This window comes from Schistocerca gregaria, chromosome 5, assembly GCF_023897955.1.
Source record: "Schistocerca gregaria isolate iqSchGreg1 chromosome 5, iqSchGreg1.2, whole genome shotgun sequence".
NCBI classification, from domain to species: Eukaryota; Metazoa; Arthropoda; class Insecta; order Orthoptera; family Acrididae; genus Schistocerca; species Schistocerca gregaria.
This window is the reverse complement of record NC_064924.1, coordinates 630,654,049-630,678,019: the sequence shown is the minus strand read 5'-3', so window position 1 is coordinate 630,678,019 and position 23,971 is coordinate 630,654,049. Positions and strand designations below refer to the sequence as shown.

Genomic DNA, 23,971 nt, shown 5'->3' with positions numbered 1-23,971 from the left:
CCCTGTGGACAGCATACTTGTGGAGGCAGGTGTCCCTCCACTGTGGTTACGACGCCAACAGTTACTGGCTGCTTATGCTGCCCATGTTTTTAGCTTGCCTGGGCATCCAAATTATCGTGTCCTCTTCCCGCAGTCAGTCGTTCATCTGCCAGAACGTCGGCCCCGGTTGGGTTGTCCGATCGCCGTACGTGTCAAACAGCTTCTTTCCTGGCTTGGGTGTTTCCCTGTTCCACCTCCTTTCCGGGCCCCTCTGCGTACACCCCCGTGGTGTGTGCCTCGCCCTTGCCTTCGGCTCGACTTGGCACAGGGCCCAAAGGACTCAGTCCCTCTGGAGGCCTTCTGACGCCGCTTTTATTCCATCCTGGCCACGTATCAGGGCTCTGGCGTTGTCTACACCGACGGTTCGATGGTTGCTGGTCTAGTCGGTTATGCACTAACTCTAGGGGACCATTCTGAACAACGTTCGTTGCCGGCTGGCTGCAGTGTTTACACTGCTGAGCTGGTCGCCATCTTTCGTGCCCTAGAGTATATCCGCTCCTGCTCAGGTGAGTCCTTCGTTATCTGTAGCGATTCCCTGAGCGGCTCACGAGCTCTCGACCAGTGTTTCCCTCGTTCTCGTGTGGTGATGGCTATCCAGGAGTCCCTGCATACTCTCGCCCGTAGCGGCAGGTCTGTGGTCTTTGTTTGGACCCCAGGCCATGTTGGCATACCCGGCAATGAAACTGTTGATCGCCTGGCGAAAGAGGCCACCAGTGCGCCATCTCTGGAGATTGGCCTCCTGGCGGCTGATTTGCGGGCAGTCTTACGCCGCAAATTTCTCTCGTTTTGGGATGCTGAATGGCGCGGTCTGACCACCCCTAACAAACTCCGTGCCGTCAAGGACACGACGACTGTGTGGCGGTCATCCATGCGAGCCAACCGCAGGGACTGAGTCGTCCTTTGTCGGCTCCGCATTGGCCACACCCGACTCACGCACAGTTATTTACTGTGTCGTGAGAATCCCCCTCTTTGTCGTTGTGGGGCGTCCTTGACGGTGGTCCATATTCTGTTGGAGTGCGCCCTTTTAACCGTGCTCAGGCAGTCTTTTGCAATGCCTGACACACTCTCTGCTCTTTTATCAGATGACTCTGCCATGGTGGACTTGGTTTTGTGTTTTATTCGGGCAGGGGGTTTTTATCCTTTAATCTGAGTGTTTTTTTTTTTTTTTAAGTGTTGATTCTGGCTTTTAGCCTCTGATTTTAAACTGAGTTTTTAAAGTGTTCTTGGTGGTTGGCTTTTCCTCTTTTTCTCTACGGTCGGCCAACCACCGTCACACTGTGTGTTTTAATTTGTTTTGTCTGGTCTCTGCAGAGTATTTCATGTCTTGTTTTGTCTGCTGTCTTTCCTGTTGTTCGTTTTTTATTCTCTTCGGGTGGTTTTAGTTTTTATGGAACAAGGGACCGATGACCATAGTAGTCTGGTCCCTTTAATCCCACAAACCAACCAACCAACCAACTAACTGATGTTTCCAGATGTTCGTCGTCATTTCTTCTCACCGCATAAATCTTATATCTTGTTATATTAGAAGTAAGTAGGCTGATCAGAAAAATTAACAACTGGTATATTACAAACCTAGTGATCTCTCTCTCTCTCTCTCTCTCTCTCTCTCTCTCTCTCTCTCTCTCTGTGTGTGTGTGTGTGTGTGTGTGTGTGTGTGTGTGTGTGTGTTTAGATAGTAATTTACTGTGACACCCCTATAATAATTGTATGAAGTAACTCAGAAGTGCTTAGTATATAAATTTTACATCCAGTCAGCAAATTTTCTAATGATTTCTCTTAATATTGCTGGAAACTCAGCTGCAAGTAAATTATTTGAATCAAGGGGAAGTAGGGTATTGAAGGTAGCTCTATAGTTACCTAAAATTTTCCATTCAGAAGTACCAAGTGTACTGCTAGCATCATTCTCACTAGTAGATGATCCTTCAGTACGTTATATTCAGAAGTTATGAGGCTACTAAAACAGAAGAAACTGAAGGCTCAGAAATGTATGATTCCAACCGCGCAAAAAAAAAGAGAGAGAGAGAGAGAGAGAGAGAGAGAGAGAGAGAGAGAGAGAGAGAGAGAGAGAGAAGGAGAAAGTTGTCTAAAAATGGCAACAAAAAGAATAAGATGTAAGAAACTACAAAGAAAGAAAGAAAAAAGATGAGTTACAATCAGTTCTAGCTGTTGAAATGAAGTGGTATAATCAAAATAAAAGGAAAAGCCAAGTTGAAAAAGTAAACATGTTAAATAATGCTATGGAGCCAGAACCTATGAATGCAGGCACTGAAATAACAAGAAGGTGTGATAAGAAAGGTAAAGCAGATCTTGCTATATGGAAATTTCTTGACTGAATGATAAAAAATTTAAATAAACAAAGAACTTAGAAAAATGGGTCCACAATGCTCATAGAAATTCTGTTGCAAATCAAAGAAAAATCGAATGTATTCTTCAGTATCTGAGAAGAACCATAGTCAAATATTTCTAACCTTCTGGCCAAATATGAACTGCGAACTACAGAAATTGTATGTTGCTGATCTAATTAACAGGAAAGAAGTAGCAAAAAATCAAAGTTGGAATATCAAGAAGAAAATGCAGTCTTCAGTACAACTTAAAACTAACATATGATATTCACCCATGTATAAAGAAAAGCTCCTTCCTGCTCTAGAAGTTGATGAATTTTCAATGACCAGTTGGAATAAAAATACAAAAGGGCAGGTGCAGTTCATAATTAAAGATTCTGAGGTGGAGCCATCCCAAAATACACATTAAAATATATTTCTTAATAATTGATTACAGAATTTAAGTTATGAGATGCATTTAAAATATTTCCCCACAAGAATATTAACAGTCAGTGCTTTTGGAAATGTTGATATCGAATGAAGTTTCTTGAACAGGTCGTAGCTAGTCTTAACGCTTTGAAGACCGAGCAGCTAGGGTGTCATGCATCTGGCTGATACTGTGGATTTTCACAATTTTTCTGTTGCAGGGTGTACTGCGCAGTACTGTTACATGACAAATTAGTAAGGAAAGAGGAGAATAAAATTTTCTAAGTTCGAACAACTGGTGTTACTCAATCACGCGGAAGTATCGGCAGCTGCCAGCCAGGAACTGTAAACATCTGAACACCATTACTTAGTCAGGAAGACAGCAAGTGTCTTAGTCCTGAGTGAGAGTGAGCGAGCTCAGCAGAAAATTGTTAGAAGAATGCAGACCTAACTGCCTTTGCAACATTATGTAAGAGACACTAGGTAGGATCCATCAACACCTTGCAGGAGTTTGCCTCAGCAGTGAAGATACTATTAGCAAATTCATTAAGCAAATTTAGCTGAAATGAAGTTCGCTGATGACTTGGGAAGAGCAGAACCAGTTCAGTCACTACTGATGAAGTCATAGAACGGAGCCTCTCCACGACATAAATACTCCATCCCCATTAGCCTAGGGCATTTATTCATTAGGATCAATGACATTCATGTTGTTCACACTCGATTCTCTGGTTATCTACATGTACATCTAGTAAGTAGATTGAGGTGGAAAAGACACTGTTGTTTTATAACGAAATTCGAAAAAATGCTGAGGAAGCAAAGGCTGTTGCACTCTCGGTTCAAAAGAGGACATGTAAATGATGACAGGCAAGGGTTAGTAGAGATTCATGCATGTGTGAAAAGATCTATGCACGAAGCAGACAACGACTACCACCATCATACATTGGTTAAAGATCTGGCGGAAAACTCGAAAAATTCCGGTCCTATGTAAAATCTCTAGGTAGGCCTAAGGCTTCCATCCAGTCGCTCGTTGACAGGCCTTGTTTGGCAGTAGAAGATAGCAAAAGGAAGGCCAAAGTTTTAAATTCCATGTTTAAGAAATCGTTCAGTCTGTAGAATGGTACAAATGTACTGTCATTTGACCATTGCATAAAGTCCGGTACGTGTCATAGTAATAATCACCTCTGGCATAGAGAATTCTTGAGCATATTCTGACTTCGAATATAGAAAATTTGCTTGAGACCGAAAAGCTCATGTCCATTAATCAGCATGGCTTTAGAAAGCATTGCTCATGCTGATCCTAGCTTGCTCTTTTCTCATATGATACACGAACTATGGGTGAAGGCCAACTGAAAAATTCCATTTTTTTAGACTTCAAAATGTATTCAGCATGGTGCCCCAATGCTGACTGTTGACGAGGGTACGTGTGTATGGAATAGGGTCTCAGATATGTGACTGGCGTGAAGACTACTTAAGTAATAGACCCTAGTATATTGTCTTCGATGTTGAGTGTTCATCAGAGGAAGTGTGATAGGACCGTTGTTATTTCTATATACACTACTGGCCATTAAAATTGATACACCATGAAGATGACATGCTATAGACGCAAAATTTAACCGACAGGAAGAAGATACTGTGATATGCAAATGATCAGCTTTTCAGAGCATTCATACAAGATTGGCACTGGTGGCGACACCTACAGCAAGCTGACATGAGGAAAGTTTCCAACTGATTTCTCATACACAAATACCAGTTGACCAGCGTTGCCTGGTGGTCGTTGTTGTGATGCCTTGTGTGAGGAGGAGAAATGCATACCATCACGTTTCCAACTTCGATAAAGGTCGGATCGCAGCCTATCGCGATTGTGGTTTATCGTATCGCAACATTGCTGCTCGCGTTGGTTGAGATCCAATGACTGTTAGCAGAATATGGAATTGGTGGGTTCAGGAGGCTAATACGAAACACCGTGCTGGCCAGCACATTCTCCAGATCTCTCACCAATTGAAAATGTCTGGTCAACGGTGGCCGAGCAACTGGCTCGTCACAATACACCAGTCACTGCTCTTAATGACTGTGGTATCGTGCTGAAGCTGCATGGGCAGCTGTACCTGTACACGCCATCCAAGCTCTATTTGACACAATGCCCAGGCATATCAAGGCCGTTATTACGGCCAGAGATGGTTGTTCTGAGTACTGCTTTCTCAGGATCTATGCACCCAAATTACGTGAAAATGTAATCTCATGTCAGTTCTAGTATAATATATTTGTCCAATGAATACCCATTTATCATCTGCATTTCTTCTTGGCATAGCAATTTTAATGGCCAGTAGTGTACAAAACTGATCTGGCAGGCAGGGTGGGCAACAATTTTAGATTGTTCACTGATGAGGCTGTGGTCTACTGGTGGATGTCAAAGATAACTGACTGTAGGTTGATACAAGATGACCTAAACAAAATTTCTAGTTGGTATGATGAATGGCAACTGGGTCTTAATGTAGAAATGCTTAAGTTAATACAGATAAGTAGAAAAAACAAGCCCATAATGTTAAGATACAGCATTAGTCGTGTTCTGCTTGACACAGTCACATTGTTTAAATATCTGAGCGTAATGTTGCGAAGGGATATGAAATGGAACAAGCATGTAAGAATTGTGGTAGGGAAGGTGGAATGGTCACCTTCGGTTTATTGGGAGATTTTTAGGAAAGTGTGGTTCATCTGTAAAGCAGACTACATATAGGACGCTTGTGCAACCCATTCTTGAGTACTGCTCATTTGTTTGGGATCCACAGCAGGTTGAAGTATGTATGCAGATGTAGGTACACTGCCGGGAACGGCATGTGATCAACCACACGCATCGTGGTCACCGCCCCCTCCAATCAGGGCTACTGATAGGGCATATTCGACCTTACCAGTGAGTGGCAAATTGCCGCAGTGGGGTGTCATAAACTTTTATCCCAAGCTGATGCAGCTTCCTTGGCAGTCTTGAGTCCGCTGTTGGGTTCAGCTCATTCCTCTCCAAATTATGTGTGGCCACCAACTATCACAGAAGACAATCGATGACGACTTGTATTCTGAGTAATAAATTGAATAATCTTGAAAGCTGTTTCATTGCGATGCCACACAGGTCCTTGGTCTGCATCCTGACAAAACAGTAGAAGTTTCCAACCCGGTAGTGAGCGAATCCTCCAAATTAGGAGACAATCTGAGCAGCCCTCTTAGGTTGTTAGCATGTGATGATGTTGTTTATTGTCTAGTAAGTCACCAGAATCATCAATCACAGAATGATTTAAAAAGATCACTATATGGTGCGAAAATTGTCATTGACCCTATATAATGAAAAGTGTAATGTCATCCATATGAATGTTAAAAGGAGTCAGTTACGTGTTTAATCAATCGAATCTAAAGATTGTAAATTCAACTGAATACCTAGGAATCACAATAACAGAAACTTAAATTGGAAAGAACACAGAAAATGTTGTGGGGAATGTAAACCAAAGAGTGCTATTTATTGGCAGAACAGTTAAAAAATGAAACAGGTTTACTAAAGAGACTGCCTACACTGTGCTTGTCCGTCCTCTTTTTGAGTACTACTGCGCGTTCTGGGATCCTTACCAGATAGGATTAACAGAGTACGTTGAGAAAGTTCAAAGAAGAGCAGCGCATTTTGTGTTGTGAAATAGGGGAGAAAGTGTCATGGACATGATACAAGATTTGGGATGGACACCATTAAAACAAAGGTGTTTCTTGTTATGGCAGAATCTTCTCATGAAATTTTAGTCACCAACTTTCTCTTCCGAATGCGAAAATATTTCATTGAAGCCGACCTACTCAAAGAGAAATGATCATCATAATAAAATGAGGAAAATCAGAGCTTGCACAGAGAGATATAAGTGTTCATTTTTTCTACGTGTTGTTCAAGAGTGGAATAATACAAAATTATTGTGGATGTGGTTTGATGAAACCTCTACCAGGCACTTAAATGTGATTTGCAGAGTAGCCATTTAGATGTAGGCATAGATGGTGACATACGACCTGGCCGTAAATAGAGGTTGGAAATAATTCCAGTTCTAAAAGTTTCAGTTTTCATCAGGAGTCTCTTATGGGGAATAGATTTGATAGTACTGAGTTAAAATTGCTGTGCTTGATGTTCACTGTGCCTCCATAAACCACAATGGATTGTACACGAGCCTTGTAGAATTTCAGTAGACATACATGGTCTGTCCACTCATCTTATGAATGTGAATGTTTTGAAATGTTGAATGCTCTGTGTTTCCATTTGCTTTGAAATATCTCAGGTGTGGCAGCTGTGTAAATGTTTTATCGAAAGATAGACCCTGGTGCCTCAATGAATTTTCAAAATTTAGAGCTGTGGCCTTCACTCATAGCTCAGGGTGATTGAAAACATCACTAGAACGGTGAAAATCAATACGTGCTCAGGAGGTTGTTGATGTACTTTCACTCATGACGTATGTAATTTCAGAGATCGCACAGCCATACAGTTCACAGGCCCGCTCACAGTGGCCACCTGGGTTAGCCCCCTGGGATGCTCTGGTGCATTGCCAAAGAAACTATATGATTTAAGCGATAGAAAATGAGTGCTCAGCTTGTACTGTAACGTGTGTAATTGTGGTCCAGTCAGTGTGTCAGTGCTACACACAGCCTGTACTTCATTGTATCTTACATGTTTTTCTATAAAGTACTACATTCCATAAACTGTGTTTGTTCTTGCTATAGCAGTTGTTTGAAACCACAGCTGTTGATCTATTTCATCAACTTGTTAGTTGTAAACCTAAGCTGACAAATTATTGTCTGGAGGAGTAGAAATTGACAAAATTCTTCACAAATAGTGAGCATTTAATGAGACTTTGCACTGTGGCTGATACAATGTGAATGTGTATTCCAAACACAGTTGAATTTAAAGCATACTATTGGAGGGATCGACTCCCCCCGCCCCCCTTTCTCAGAATGATCAGGTAGAAAATGGGCAAAACTGATGTATAAAAATTGTTATGCAGCAGGGACTGCAAAGAGAAAGGAGTCGTCCTAAGGAGTCCGATTTGTGGGAATATCTGAGGAGATTATCAGCACCCTTATCTCAAAGAATGCACCTAGTAGATGTTGTCTTAATAGTCAGCAGTATATAGTGCCCTCTAAGGTCATTCCCACACAGCTTGGTTAAAATGAAGCTATGGTAACAGCTTACAGTTATAAGGTCCTTATAGATTTAAGGGTGGGAATTACAATTTCCTCCATCCAGGAGTGTTTTGACCTGTCAGCCAGATGTAATTAACAAAAACAAGGAAGATTTCCTGTGTTTTGTAGTAAGGTGGTGTGATGTAATGTACCTGTCCACTACCAGGTGCAGTGTCTAGGGTCACATTTGCATCCCTGGTCTAGGGGTAGCATCCTTGATTAATGATCAAAACATCCTCGGTCCTGAGTTCTAAATCTGCCACTGCTTAAATTCTCATTAATAATCAACATCGGCAGCCGAAGACTTCCGGCATAAGAACTCACCTTAATTCTGCCTTGTCAAAGAGGGCGGAGCAACGGACAGAGATTCAGCGTATTCTCTTGTCCTTGGGGAGGGAAACTGCCCCTAAAGGCAGAAGAATCAATAGTGATCAACGGCATGAGGCTGCAGAAGGCAATGGAAATCACTGCATTAAAAACACACAGCGTGTATCCACAGAATATGTGGCCTGTAATTGAAAAAAGTGTCATGTCCATTGGCAAAAGATTCAAGAATAGTCTCCCATTCAGATCTCAGGGAGGAGACTGCCAAGGGGAAGGTGACCATGAGAAAAAGATTGAACAATCAACGAAAAGATAACATTCTACTAGTTGGGGTGTGGGATGCCAGAAGCTTGAATGTGGTAGGGGAGATAGAAAATTAGAAAAGGAAAGTGCAGAGGCTAAAAGGGTCAGTGAAGTGAAATGGAGAGAAGATAAGGATTTCTGGTCAGATGAGTATAGGGTAAAACCATCAGCAGCAGAAAATGGTATAATGGTTATAGGATTAGTTATGAATAGGAAGGTAAGGCAGAGAGTGTTTACAGTTCAGTGATAGGGTTGGTGTTATCAGAGTCAACAGCAAACCAACACTGACAACAATAGTTCCGGTATACATATCGACACCACAAGCTGAAAAAGAAGAGATAGAGAAAGTATATGAGGATATTGAAAGGGTAATGCAGAACGTAAAGGGTGATGAAAATCTAATAATCGTGGGGTACTGGAATGCGGTTGTAGGGGAAGAAGTAGAAGGAAAGATTACAGGAGAATATGGGCTTGGGAGAAGGGATGAGAGAAGAGAGAGACAAATTCAATTCTGTAATAAATTTCAGCTTGTAATAGAATCACTACAGGAGGAGGTATACTTGGAAAAGGCTGGATGGTGTGGGAAGAGTTCAGTTAGGTTACACCATGGTCAGACAGGTTTCGAAATCAGATACTGAATTGTAAAGTGACCCAGGAGCAGACAGACTCAGATCACAATGTTGTAGTGATGAAGAGTTGCCTGAAGTTTAAGGTACTAGTCAGAAAGAATCAGTTTGCAAAGAAGTGGGATATGGAAGCACTAAAGAATGATGAGGTACACTTGAAATTCTCTAATGCTGTAGATACAGCAATAAGGAATAGCTCATTAGGCAGTACAGTTGAAGAGAAATGGACATCTCTAAAAAGGGTAATCACAGAAGTGGAAAAGAAAAACACAGGTATGAAGAAGGTAACTGCGAAGAAACCGTGGGTAACAGAAGAAATATTTCAGCTGATCGATGAAAGAAAGAAGCACAAAAATCTTAAGGGAAATTCAGGAATACAGAAATACAAGTCGCTGAAAGAATGAAATAAATAGGAAGTGCATGGAAGCTAAGACGAAATGGCTGCATGAAAAATTTGTAGAAATTGAAAATGGAATGGTTGTCGGGATAGGTAACATTCTATCAGAATTTATAAAATCATAGGGGGAAGTTGCAACAAAACAACTATTCACGTTGGTGTGTAGAGTGTATGAGTCTGGCAGCATACCATCTGACTTTCGGAAAAGTATCATCCTTACAATGCTGAAGACAGCAAGAACTGACAATTGTCAGAATTATCGCGCCGTCAGCTTAACAGCCCATACATCCAAGTTGCTGATAAGAGTAATATACAGAAGTATGGAAAAGAAAAGTGAGGAGGTGTTAGTTGATGATAAGTGTGGTTTTAGGTAAGGTAAAGGCCCCAAAGACACAATTTTGGTGTTCAGTTGAGACTAAAGAAAAATTAAGACATGTTCTTAGGATTTTTCAACCTGGAAAAAGCGTTCGACAATGTAAATTGGTGCAAGATGTTTGAAACTCTGAGAAAAATAAGCATAAGCTGTAGGGAGAGACGAGTAATATACAACATGTACAAGGGCTAAGTCAGAATAACAGAGTGAACGAACAAGAATGAAGTGCTCAGATTAAAAAAAAGGTGTAGGAAGGGGATGTAGTCTTTTGCCCTCAAGGTGAACAGATATCAGTGATATGACTTGCTGATTGCATTGCTATCCTGAATGAAAGTGAAGAAGAATTACATGAATGAAATGAAGTCTAATGAGTACAGAATATGGATTGACAGTTGTTGTTGTTCTTGTGGTCTTCAATCCTGAGACTGGTTTGATGCAGCTCACCATGCTACTCTATCCTGTGCAAGCTTCTTCATCTCCCAGTACTTACAGCAACCTACATCCTTCTGAATCTGCTTAGTGTATTCATCTCTTGGTCTCCCTCTACGATTTTTACCCTTCACGCTGCTCTCCAATGCTAAACTTGTGATCCCTTGATGCCTCAGAACATGTCCTACCAACCGACCCCTTCTTCTAGTGAAGTTGTGCCACAAACTCCTCTTCTCCCCAATTCTATTCAACACCTCCTCATTATTTATGTAAATAAAATAGAAAGAAACATTCCACATGGGAAAAATACATTAAAAACAAAGATTCCAAGACTTACCAAGCGGGAAAGTGCCGGTAGATAGGCACAATAAACAAACACACAAACACACACACAAAATTTCGAGCTTTTGTAACCGGCGGTCGCTTCGTCAGGAAAGAGGGAAGAAGGAAAGATGAAAGGATGTGGGTTTTAAGAGAGAGGGTAAGGAGTCATTCCAATCCCGGGAGCAGAAAGACTTACCTTAGGGGGAAAAAAGGATAGGTATATACTCGCGCGCACACACACGCGCGCGCACACACACACACACACACACACACACACACACACACACACACACACATCCATACATATACAGACACAAGCAGACATATTTAAAGGCAAAGTCGAGGCGGATGTGCAGAGGCAAAGATTATGTTGAATGACAGGTGAGGTATGAGTGGCGGCAACTTGAAATTAGCGGAGATTGAGGCCTGGTGGATAACGAGAAGAGAGGATATATTAAAGGGCAAGTTCCCATCTCCAGAGTTCGGATAGGTTGGTGTTAGTGGGAAGTATCCAGATAACCCGGACGGTGTAACACTGTGCCAAGATGTGCTGGCCGTGCACCAAGGCATGTTTAGCCACAGGGTCATCCTCATTACCAACAAACACTGTCTGCCTGTGTCCATTCATGTGAATGGACAGTTTGGTGCTGGTCATTCCCACATAGAAAGCGTCACAGTGTAGGCAGGTCAGTTGGTAAATCACGTGGGTGCTTTCACACGTGGCTCTGCCTTTGATTGTGTACACCTTCCGGGTTACAGGACTGGAGTAGGTGGTGGTGGGAGGGTGCATGGGACAGGTTTTACACTGGGGGCAGTTACAAGGGTAGGAGCCAGAGGGTAGGGAAGTTGGTTTGGGGATTTCGTAGGGATGAACCAAGAGGTTATGAAGGTTAGGTGGACGGCGGAAAGACACTCTTGGTGGAGTGGGGAGGATTTAATGAAGGATGGATCTCATTTCGGGGCAGGATTTTAGGAAGTCGTATCCCTGCTGGAGAGCCACATTCAGAGTCTGATCCAGTGCCGGGAAGTATCCTGTCACAAGTGGGGCACTTTTGGGGTTCTTCTGTGAGAGGTTCTGGGTTTGAGGGGATGAGGAAGTGGCTCTGGTTATTTGCTTCTGTACCAGGTCGGGAGGGTAGTTGTGGTATGCAAAAGCTGTTTTAAGGTTGTTGGTGTAGTGGTTCAGGGATTCAGGACTGGAGCAGATTCGTTTGCCATGAAGGTCTACGCTGTAGGGAAGGGGCCGTTTGATATGGAATGGGTGGCAGCTGTCATAATGGAGGTACTGTTGCTTGTTGGTGGCTTTGATGTGGACGGATGTGTGAAGCTGGCCATTGGACAGATGGAGGTCAACATCAAGGAAAGTGGCATGGGTTTTGGAGTAGGACCAGGTGAATCTGATGGAACCAAAGGAGTTGAGGTTGGAGAGGAAATTCTGGAGTTGTTCTTCACTGTGAGTCCAGATCATGAAGATGTCATCAATAAATCTGTACCAAACTTTGGGTTGGCAGGCTTGGGTAACCAAGAAGGCTTCCTCTAAGCAACCCATAAATAGGTTGGCAAACGAGGGGCCATCCTGGTACCCATGGCTGTTCCCTTTAATTGTTGGTATGTCTGGCCTTCAAAAGTGAAGAAGTTGTGGGTCATGATGAAGCTGGCTAAGGTGATGAGGAAAGAGGTTTATAGCCCCATTTGATATGTACACTGGAGGTGCAGCTACTGGCAAATTGTTTGTGAGATGAGGTGTGGTAACCATCACTTATGGAGATGTCACTGCTACTCATAGCATTCATCCCACTGAAATAACACTTTATTAGTGGCTGGGCACTCAGGTAGTACAATCCTTAAAACTATCTGAGGTATAAAGCTTTACCCTATGTCTCCAGTCTTCCACATATGTCCAAGACATGAACATTCTACTGCAGAGCTGGAGCGATGTTAATGGTTGGCTTTTCTGTGTCTGTCCCCTTTTCTGTCCTGTTGGATAGTCTGTTAAGTTTGAGTGATAAGTAGATGGACTCTTCAAAATACTCGTAGGCAAAATCATCCTCAATAGGCTGTGTAAGCAGATTGTCATTGAACCTTCCTCACAGTGCCAGTGTAATGCGATGTGATAATAGTGAAGTTTTCAATTTTAATTTATTGTTTTTCGCTTTTTGGTTGTATTTAGTAGGAGATGATGAGCTATTTTTCTTGTATTGGACAGTCTTTAGGATGGTATATGAAGTTTCACAACTTTTTCATTGATGCAATGGTTGGCTGTTTGGATATGGAAGCCATCAGAGATGTTGTATCTTTCGAAATGGACATACAGTTGCACATAAATTACATATATTAGTACAAGTTGTAATATGTGTTTTCAGGGAAACATTACTCAAAATCTTGGATGCCTTTATTAACTTGAGTGACCTCAGATAAGTTTAATTTGATATAGAGTTTTCACAGTTAACTTCATTGTTGGTGATTTCCTATACTTTTAAGTGTTTGTTTTTCACATTTTTAATCATCTGTTGTATGCATAATCAACTTCACATTGTACAAGGACAGTGGGCCCTCCTTATGTACTGTAATTGTTAAATGTCATTTATTTTGTAGTGACTCAAGTATACTATATGTAGTGATTCCTTCTGTTAGATGCATACTAATAGTATGTAGTAATGTGTGGCAGGGCAGCTTCGGATTGGGTCAATGACTGCTTTGAACTTCATATTAAACATTACATTTTAATAATAACAGTTGGAACACAATTAATCATGTGCAAAGAAATTGAATCTGTTGGTTTCGAGTCTGTTTTAGCTGCCCCTGCTTTCTCTCCTCCCCTTCACCTTTTGCCTGTTTCGTCTCAGTGCATACAAATAAGAAATAAAGCTAGTTAATTTAAACACACATTATTGTACCTTGAATTAAATTGTTTCCAGCTGTACACTAATTGTGCACAAGGAAATTGATGTTAGTTGTAAAGTAACTTTTCATTTTCAGACAAATATACCAGTTTCTTCATATGTTCATACTTTCTCTCTGCTATTAATCGTTTAATAAATGCTGACAATATTATGAATGCTTAAGTCTTTTATATGGTGAGCAGCAGTCTATCCTTTTCATAATATTGTCATTATTCCATCATCGATTTTTGACTGTAATAAATACTTTCTTAATGTCTCTTCATAAAACCATCTTCTTGTCTGTAACCTTAACTATTTTACTCATCATTTCAATCACATGGTTATATGAGTCATTTGAATGTGTATTTGGACTGATGTAATCCCAATGTAGGAATCGTATGGGGAACATGCGTGGCTGGGCAGGTCCTTTGTCAGACTCGTGGCACAATCAGCAAGCAGTTCTTCAGCGCAGGATCCTGGACCGCATGCGAGAACTGGGAATTATTCCTGTCTTACCAGCATTTGCAGGACATGTTCCCAGAGCTTTTGAACGGTGAGAACTGAATATTATAATTTATTTAACCCTTGTTGTTTAGGTATTTTTAATCAAGTGAACGCATATTACAACTTTCGTATATGTTTTATACATTGTGTTAATCGCATTTTGACATAATGTATTGTCATTTAAAATTGAATTTCTGTTTGTGTTCTAACTTGTTTTGGTCAATGGAATTTTAAAATTTGTGTTATCAATAGCAGTACCATTGAATATATATTTTTTATTTTTGTATTTATCTGTGTGTGACTTATACAAGGAATTGTTACAAACAATTTGAATCGTGGAAACTAATATTCTTTGATCCCATGAATCCTTTTCAGTTGATAATTTTAATGTTAACAATGACAGCTTAAAATAAAACAAGGCTTTTCTTCCTTTCCATTTTCTCTTGATAAACTCCACTTCAAAAGATATTGTGAATTAATGAATCTGCTCAATATTTACCTGTAATGTCTAAAGCTTAGATTTACTCTGTGGTTCAAGGGCTCCGAGCTACTCATTTTATGTAGCTTTTTTCCTGCTCATTTTAAGTGAAAATTAAGTTTCTCTAGACAGTACTTTGAATTAAGTTTTTTTTCTTCAATAAAATCATATGTATTACAGTGCTTATGGCTGAAAAACAATCACTGTCAAATGTTTCATATAAAAAGTTTGCTCTTCTTTTTTGTTTCCTATTTTTTATCTTCTGTTTCCTTTGTTATTTTCTTTTTTTTTGTATTCAGAACACTATTGTTTACCTTTCCACCAAAGTCCTTAGCACCACAAAAATTTCAGTCCTATCCAGAGGTCTCACCTTAAGCCCTGCACCCAAATTTAACTGTGCTGAACTTGTCAAAGACCTACTCTCCTGCTCCTGTTCCCTGCAATGGAAACACTTCCTTGCCACCAGTCTCTCCAGCGAAAGCCAACCTAATCCCAACAGTTAACCCTGCCTCTCCCAGTTTATACCACCATCTAACCATGATCCTCTTGCCCTCCCACATAACCTTCACTGGCCTCCTTCCAGGAATTACTTACCTCCAACTTGACCTCACCATCCTTTCCCAGATCCATTTATAAGAACACCAACCTTCCAGCAGAAGAAAGAACAGCCATACACAACCTCAAAAAATCCTGACCTAATCATCCTACCTTCAGACAATGGTTCCACCATTGTTGTCATGAAAGACAGTGACTACCTGGTGAAAGGCCTTTGCCATTTATCTGACTCTTCCACCTATAAACTCTGACAGAATGATCCCATTCCAGAAGTCCAGCATGACCACCAGTCCCCGCTTAAAGCCTTATGCTCTTCCCAGAGCCTCTCTCCAGAATCCATTTCCCACCTCATTCTGACAACACCCTGCACACCTACTTTCTATATGCTCCCCAAACTCTACAAACCCAACAATCCTGGATGCCCCACTGTAGCTGGTTGTTGTGCCTCCATTGAAAGAATTTCGGCAGTCATTGACCACCACTTCCAACCAACTGGCAGTAATCTAGCCTCTAACTTTAAAGTTACGAACCACTTTCCTCACCAACTCTCCATCTGATATCACCACTCCTCTATCTCCTGGAACCCTACTAGTCACTGCTGACCCCACTTCCCATACACCAAAATACCTCTTGTCGTCAGTAAGCACTACCTTTCCCAATGTCCATCAGCGTCCAAACCCACCACCCTATTCTTTGTACACCATACTAACTTTATTCTAACTTACAGCTACTTCGCATTCCGAGGGAAGGATACAAACAAATTCTTGGCACAGCCATGACCACCCGAATGGCACCCTCCTGTGGCAACCTTTCTATGGGTCATCTAGAGGAGACCTTCCTAGCTCCCATAACATCAAACCCTTAGTTTGGTTCAGGTTCATTGGTGATATCTTCATGATCTGGACTCAGGACCAAGAAACACTATCCTTACTCCTTTGCAGCCTCAGCATCATCTCTCCCATCTGCTTCATGTGCTCCCCCTTTACACAGCATGCCACCTTACTAGATATTGATATCCTCCTCTCTGATGGCTCCATCCACACCTCTGTCCACATAAAACCCATCAACCAACAACAGTACTTGCACTTTGACAGCTGCCATCCCTACCACACCGAAAAAATTCCCTCCCATACAGCCTGGCAAATCTGCAGTGAAGTATGCTGAAGGTCTCACTAAGGCCTTCGCGGACAGGCATTACCCCCCCAAGACCTAGTCTACTAACAGTTCTCCCGTGCCATTTCTCCCACACACCCCAAATCCTGCCACCACCTCCAAGAACCAGCTACAAAGGAGTGCCTCCTTTGTTGCCCAATACCACCCAGACTGGAATAATAGGACAACATCCTTGATTAGGGCTTTGATACATGTTGTCATGCTGTGAAATGTGGGACATCCTACCTGAGATCCTTCCCCCCCCCCCCCCCCCCCCCCCTAAAGTGTTGTTCCATCGCCCCCCAACTTCCACAACATAAAATCCTAGTCCATCCGTATGCCACTCCCAATCCCAACCCCTTGCCACGGGGATCATATACCTGTGGAAGGCCCAGGGGCTAGACCTGCTCAATCCACCCAACCAGCACTTCTTATTCCATTCCTATCACAGGCTCAGCCTACCTGGTCAGAGGCTGGGGCACCTGTGAAAGCAGCCATGTCACATACCAGCTCTGCTGCAATCATTGCACAGCTTTTTATATTGGTATGACTACCAACCAGCTGTCCACCAGGATTAACAGCTACAGCCAAACAGTAGTCAAGAGCAAAACAGACCACCCAGTTGCACTAGGTGCATCTGAACATAACATACTTCATTTCAATGGCTCCTTCACAAACTGAGCTATCTGGATCCTCCCTCCACCACCAGCTTTTCTGAATTACAGGGATGGGAGTTTTCCTTACAGCACATTCTTCGCTCCCGAAATTATCCCAGCCTCAAACTACATTAACCTGCTGTCCCCACACCAACCACCCAACAGTTTCCACTCCCTCTGCCCTAATGCCTCCTCTGGATTCACACCCTCTTGCCCTCTTTGTGTGCCACCCTATGCCAACACACCTGCTCGTCTTTCCCCTGCCCTGCTCCTCTCCTTTTCCACTGCCTGTTATCCCCTCCCTTCCCCCGACACCTGCCCCACAGCCTCCAGACACTGCGTGTGTTGACACTCTTCCCATGCCTCCCTCTAGTCCCTGCACATTCCACCAGACAGTGGTCTTCTCTCCCCTTTACACCAACATTCTTCATGCCCATTATCTTGCTGCTACAGAACACTACCTGTCCAAATGTCTTTCAAACTCCAAACCCATCACCTCTTTCCTTATACACAATACTAACTTTATCCTAACTCAGAACTACACCTCACTGAGTGAAGTGGCGCAACTGTTAGCACAATGGACTTACACTCAGGGGGATGACAGTTCAAACCCGCATTTGGCCATCCAGATTTAGATTTTCTGTGATTTCCTAAATCTCTCCTTGCAAATGCTGGGATGGTTCCTTTGAAAGGGAACAGTCTATTTCCTTCCCCATCCTTGAGACAATCCGAGCTTGTTCTCCATCTCTTATGACTTTGATGTTAAGCTCAATCTTCCTTCCTTCATTCCTATGTCTGCTTCTCATTTGAAGGGAGGATATACAGACAAATCCTCAACACAGCCATAAGCACCAAAGTGACACTCTGCTATGCCAACTGGTTTATTGACTATCTAGAGGAGACCTTCGTACCCTCCCAAAATGTCAGACCCCTAGTCTGGTTCAGGATTATTGTTGACACCTTCATGTTCTGCACTCAGTACCAAGAGATGCTATCATCACTCCTTTGCTACCTCAACACCTTCTCTTCTATCTGCTTTACCTGCTCCTCAACCCCGAGAGCCACCTTCCTGGATGTTGACCCCCCTCCTCTCTGATGGCTCCATCTATAGCTCCATTTACACTAAACCCACCAGCCACCAACATTATCTGCATTTTGACAACTGTCATCCTTTCCTCACCAAAAAGTCCCTTTCATACAGCTTGGCCATCTGGTAACGGCGTGTCTGCAGTTACAAAAACTTCTTTACTAAGTTTACTGAAGGTCTCACCAAGGCCTTCACAGACAGGCACTATCCTCCAGACCTATTCCACAAACAGATATCCCAGCCATTTCCCCTAACATCCCTAATACTCCCACCACCCCCAAGAGCCAACTACAAAGGAGTGCCTCCTCCATCACACCTAAACTACATCCTTTGCCGGTGCTTTGATTACAAATCATCATGCTCTGAAATAAGGGACATCTTGCCTGAGATCCTTCCCACCCCACCAAAAGTGGTGTTCCATCCCTCACCAAACTTCCACAGTATCTTAGTCCATCCCTATTCCACTCCCAGTCCCAAACCCTTGCCACCCCTGTGGAAGATGCAGGAGCAAGACCTGCACAATCCACCCACCCAGCACTTCCTGTCCCAGTCCTGTCACAGGTTTATCCTATACCAACACAGGCTGGGCCACCTGTGAAAGCAGCCGTATCACATACCAGCACTGCTGCAGTTATTGCACAGCAGTTTATATCGGTATGACTACCAACCAGTTGCCCACCAGGATGGACAGTGACTGCCAAACTGTGACCAAGAGCAAAGTAGACCACCTGTGGCATAACATGCAGCTGAGCATAACATGCTTAATTTCAGTGGCTGCTTGACAACCTGGGCCATCTATATCCTGCCCTCCCCATGGCCAGCGTTTCTGAACTGCAGAGATAGGAGTTATCCTTAGAATACATTTCTGCTCCCAAAATTATCCCAGTCTCAACCTACAGTAACCTAATTTGTGTAGTTGCAAATTTTTGTACAGTAGAAGGAGGAAGTGGCATTATCAAAAATGACTCTGAGCACTATGGGACTTAACATCTCAGGTCATCAGTCCCCTAGAACTTAGAACTACTTAACCCTAACTAACCTAAGGACATCACACACATCCATGCCCAAGGCAGGATTCGAACCTGCGACTGTAGAGGCTTGCGCGGTTCCAGACTGAAGCGCCTAGAACTGCTCGGCCACTAGCAGCCGGCGAAGTGCCATTATCAGTATACATAAAAACATGACAGAGGGGTATTAGTGCTGGTAGAAGGAAGGGGGGGGGGGATGGGGCTTTCCAAGATTATGTTTCTACGTTTTCCTTGATTAACTTGGTAACCACAGATTCAAGCAAAAATATTTTCTAATACCAAATTAACTACATTAAATTTTCTGCAAGAAAGAGATCCTCTTCATTTTTTTCTCTAGGAGTTACAGTTTCCATATTGCAGGGGATGGAAAAATAGTGTCTTAATGACAAAATTAATGTTTGTTGTTAAATGAAGCAGGTTAAGTACAAAAATTAAATTTATATACCAATCTAAGTACAGTAGAGTTGTATTAAGGGATAAATCGTGCTCAGGCATTGTGACAGGCTGGAGAGGAAACCAACCCTTCTACAGCTTGCTTTCTAAATCACTGATGGCACACAGTGCAGATATGCCTGGGAGCATTTATTTCCCATGAACTGCACTAACAATAAATGGAATACGTATATGACTTACTAATAATACCAATGCAAAAAAAATCGTATGGACAAGTTGTTTATAAATCTCTGCAAAATGTTCTACATTGATGTAGGGGGAATTGATTTATAGTCATCCTGTACAGCAGTAGTATCGTTTGTCTGGGAAAGAAGTCTTCCCACACCATGAGCACAGCTTGCTTTTCAGTTTACATACAGACTATACCTTTCCAGCATTTCTTGTCCTGTTCTCTTATGTGAGCAGACACAATAACATCACTGTGCTCATCTTTGTATAGTTAGGTATTATCAGTTTATTGAGGACTTATTTGCAATGGCAAGTAAGCTTTTATGTAAAATATGTCCCTATAAACAATGGCTGGGAAATGCTTAACTTGTATTTGCCATGTTGCCAGTGACGTGCAGCATTGTTGGGAAAGGGATTGGATTGGAAAATATCAGATCTTGTGGTGTCTGTCGTTGACAGCTTCCTGTAAAGCTATGTAGCTAAGTTGTAGGATTTGGTGGTGAAGTAGTGAATGACCAAAAAGGTTGCTGCACTTTTCTCATCATTAAATGTATTAGTGGTAGACTGCATACATCTCTTCCATTCAAGAATTTCTGGTACTTGTAGAGAGAGCTGCACTGAGTGGAGCCACTTACCACACATCCACATTGTGTCTTGCAAGGTGGGTGTGAATATGTGTGAAGGAAGGGGCTGCTTCGTGTTCAAGTCTAAAACAATAATCCACTGTATGCATTGCTTGTCTGAAGTTCCATAACACCTATGTGACCTACTTCTATTGCAAAGGGAGACAGTTTAAGCCTCTGGGTGTCTTCATATTTTGGGAGAACTGAAGTTGTGGTGATGCATTTGATACTCCTCATGCCATGAAAAGTATTCCAGCCATTGATAGTGTCGACAATGAAATTGACATGGTCAAATCCATGTTGACCCCATGTTACACTTGGGGCAGGCTCTCCAGTGTGGTAGCTGGTTGACAACTCCCACTGTTAAGCTATTTTATGTAATACCTCACTTAACAACTGCAAATATGTTCTCACATAATAAAGTGAAATTATCTTTGCTGTATAAACATGAGCTCAGTGATGTTATTTGTCTATTTACATAAGAGAGCTGGACAGGAAATACTGGGGTGGTATTGTCTGTCTGTAAATGCCACGAAGCGCCACTGTGGCATCTGCTGTGTCGAGGGAAGTCTCATGTTGCCGGGCTTGTAGTTGATGGCCTGGTGTCGGTTGCTATGGCTTTGAATATAGCTGACTGCATCTCGTCCCAGTGACACAGGGTGAAAGGGTTTCCCATTTGAACCTCGGGAGATGCTGGGATGGCTGGATCCCAACTGTTGTAGTTCCGTGAGGTGGCAAAGAGCTGAGGAGCCCAAGTGCCTGGGTGATCAGGCTGAGAACAGAGATTTGAGGCCTAGCGATGGTAGTGACAGGAATATTATCAGTACAGTGTTGACCAGCACAGACTGCTTATCACATTGTTGCCGACCTGTTTGACAATGACGGCTGGCCTGGAAAGGGTTTAAATGCAACTGACCCGGCTGACTTTGCAATAATACCTGTCTTGTGTGTTACACAGAAATGTTCTGGAACACAGGCAATGACCAAAGAGGCTGTCATTGTGCAGAAGTTGGTCAAACTGAAGTGACCTCCCAGAGGATGGTCACTGGGCACTGTCCCATGTAAGGAAGTTGATGCGGAAGCAGGTGCACGGCAACAGTTGCAACTTTGGCAGGTCGCTGTCCCCAGCAGCTAGTGGTTATGGTGGCTTGGTTCCTGATGCTCCGTCCTTGGCTTCAAACACTGCTACAGTTCATTCAACTGCAAAGGTGATGTACTGACAAAATCACTCAAGTTCTATTATTTGAGAAAAGTGCTTGTTCCAAATAATATATTCCTGGAGCAAACATGACTGTCATTGCACAAACGAAGTCAGTGCCTAGTTAGACAATGAATTTAAAGTAAACCAGTAAAATATGGGATAAAAATGAACAGTTGCTACAGTGAAGTTTCATATGTACTGAAAACACAAATTTATGCAAGCAAAGCATCTGGAACATGACCATAAAAAAGAGGTATGAGAGTTGTTCTTGATTTCATCAGCGAAGTAAGAGATCAGGGTCCAGCTTGCAACAACTTTTTTACGTCTTACACTTTGGGACAGCAGCTACTAAAAAGGAAAATGAGACTATCAAGAACTACACAGTAAGCTAAACCAGAACTTCTGCAGTAAATAACCAACTGTGAAGTTTATTGCTTATTTTACTTCACAAGTAACACTGTTGTAACAGAAATGTCATACTTTTGTGCTTAGTGACCAAATCAGCAATAGAGATAACAGTAAGCCAGAAGTGATTTTAGATTACAATAGAACTACAGGAATATTTTGGACATGCTATCAGCTAACAAATACTTACACTTGTGAACAGAAGACAAATCAATGACTGATAACTATGTGTTGTGGCCTTCAGTAGATCGCAGTTGGAATGCAAAGAAATTGACAAAAAGGAGAGTACTCGTACAAATCACTTACGAAATGATGTGTTGCATCAAGAATTCATTTTCCCTGATCAAACATATCACTGAGGATTGTCAAGAATATCTAAAATACGAGAAATATGAGTGCACAACAACAGGAAAATCTGTAAAATGTTCAAGCTGTAAATTCTGCCTATTAAACAATCATTAATTTTCCTAATTGGAGCTGATTGTTTTTTTTTTAAAAAAAATGTATATTACTATTTGCAAACCACAATGGATGGAATGACTCGATATTATGCGTGGTGCTGATTGTACCTTTGTACTTAAGTTTTTGAATATTAGGTGTTTCTACCTTTTAAAGAACATTTTAATATCAGTTCACTGTTTTAAAACACTATATATAGTGATCCAACATCTTCTCTGCATTCAGAATAGATACTGAAATATGGATGATAGGTAATTGAAAAGTCAGAAACTTTTATTAAATGATTTTTTGTACAAAAACAGAGTTTATTTGTTGAATGTCTCATCTAGTTCAGTACACCCAGTGACCATTGTTTTTCTGACTTAAACCTTTGCCATAATTTTTAGTTATATGTGGATTTCCTACCATACATCAATTTCTTCAAGCGTGCATAGGACATGGGCTTAATGTATAAAGTAATGAAGTTGGCTCAGGGTTGACAGGTCACTTGTGCGCAGGCTGGTTGGCAGTAGGTGGTTGAGGTAATTTCCAGTAAGAAACTTCTGAACCATTGTTTACATTGTCGCGAGTAGGCCTAATTTTTTGTACACGTATTTTCATTGTTTTCCGGTAACTTAATTGTTTTTCTGTCACTAAAATCGATTTGTACCATGAGCGTAAAGTGCCTGACGTGCCTTAGAATCGTTAGCTTCGGGGTCTGGTGTGATGGATGTAGTAACTTTTTTCATTGGGGAGATTGTAGTGGCGTGGGAATTGGGAAAATGAGCGAGACTCATCAGTCGTTCTGTAGGCTATGCAGTAGAGATAGAAAGATTGTGGAGCAGGAGGGGAAAATTGCTGCCCTTCAGGCTGAGTTAGATGAGGCTAGACGAGAACTGTGCAGGTTAAGGGGGGAGAAGGGTAAACAGGGGTGGAAGTGGCAACAGGCATAAGGAACAGGCCAAGAAATTCTTCTGACAGCTTTGTTATTAATGTACAAAATAGGTTTGACCTGTTGCCTCAGTCAGAAACTGATGAGCCTCTCACAGAAGTAGATGTAGACAGAGCTCAACAAGCTTTCAGCAGCAAATTGAATAAGAAGGTAGGGAAGTGTGCAAAGAGAAAGAAAGTCTTGTTGCTAGGTAGTTCGCATGCTAGGGGTGTGGGCCAACTTCTGCAGGATGAATTAGGGTCAGAATACCAGGTCACAAGTTTTTTCAATCCTAGTGCTGGACTGGGTCAGGTTACAGAGGATTTAGGTTCACTATGTAGAGGCTTTACTGAGGAAGATACCGTGGTTATTGTGGGTGGGCCGGGCAACAGTATTGACAGAGATCTGGGGTACAGCATAGAGTGTGACCTGGCAAATATTGCATGGGCATCGAGTCATACCAGTGTTGGGTTTGTGTCGGTTCTGGAGCGCCACAACCGCCCTCATTTGAGCTCTTCTGTCAGGAGAGTTAATTTGGAGTTGGAACGGCTACTTGGATCTGATGTGGGGTCACACATTGGTGTGGTTCCTGTTGATTCACTCTGTAGGTGGGACTATACTAGACATGGCCTACACCTCAACAAGAAGAGGAAGGGTA

General features: G+C 42.2%; 1 protein-coding gene across 8 annotated transcripts in view; it reads left to right on the top strand.

The window, feature by feature from the left end:
• Nucleotides 1-23,971, top strand: part of LOC126272523 (alpha-N-acetylglucosaminidase) — a 382,435-nt gene that overhangs the window by 23,773 nt on the left and 334,691 nt on the right. For all 8 annotated transcript variants that reach the window (XM_049975433.1, XM_049975432.1, XM_049975431.1 and 5 more), the window contains exon 5: nucleotides 14,026-14,187. In XM_049975433.1, coding sequence (XP_049831390.1) covers nucleotides 14,026-14,187 — 162 coding nt within the window. The remainder of the gene's footprint in view (nucleotides 1-14,025; nucleotides 14,188-23,971) is intronic.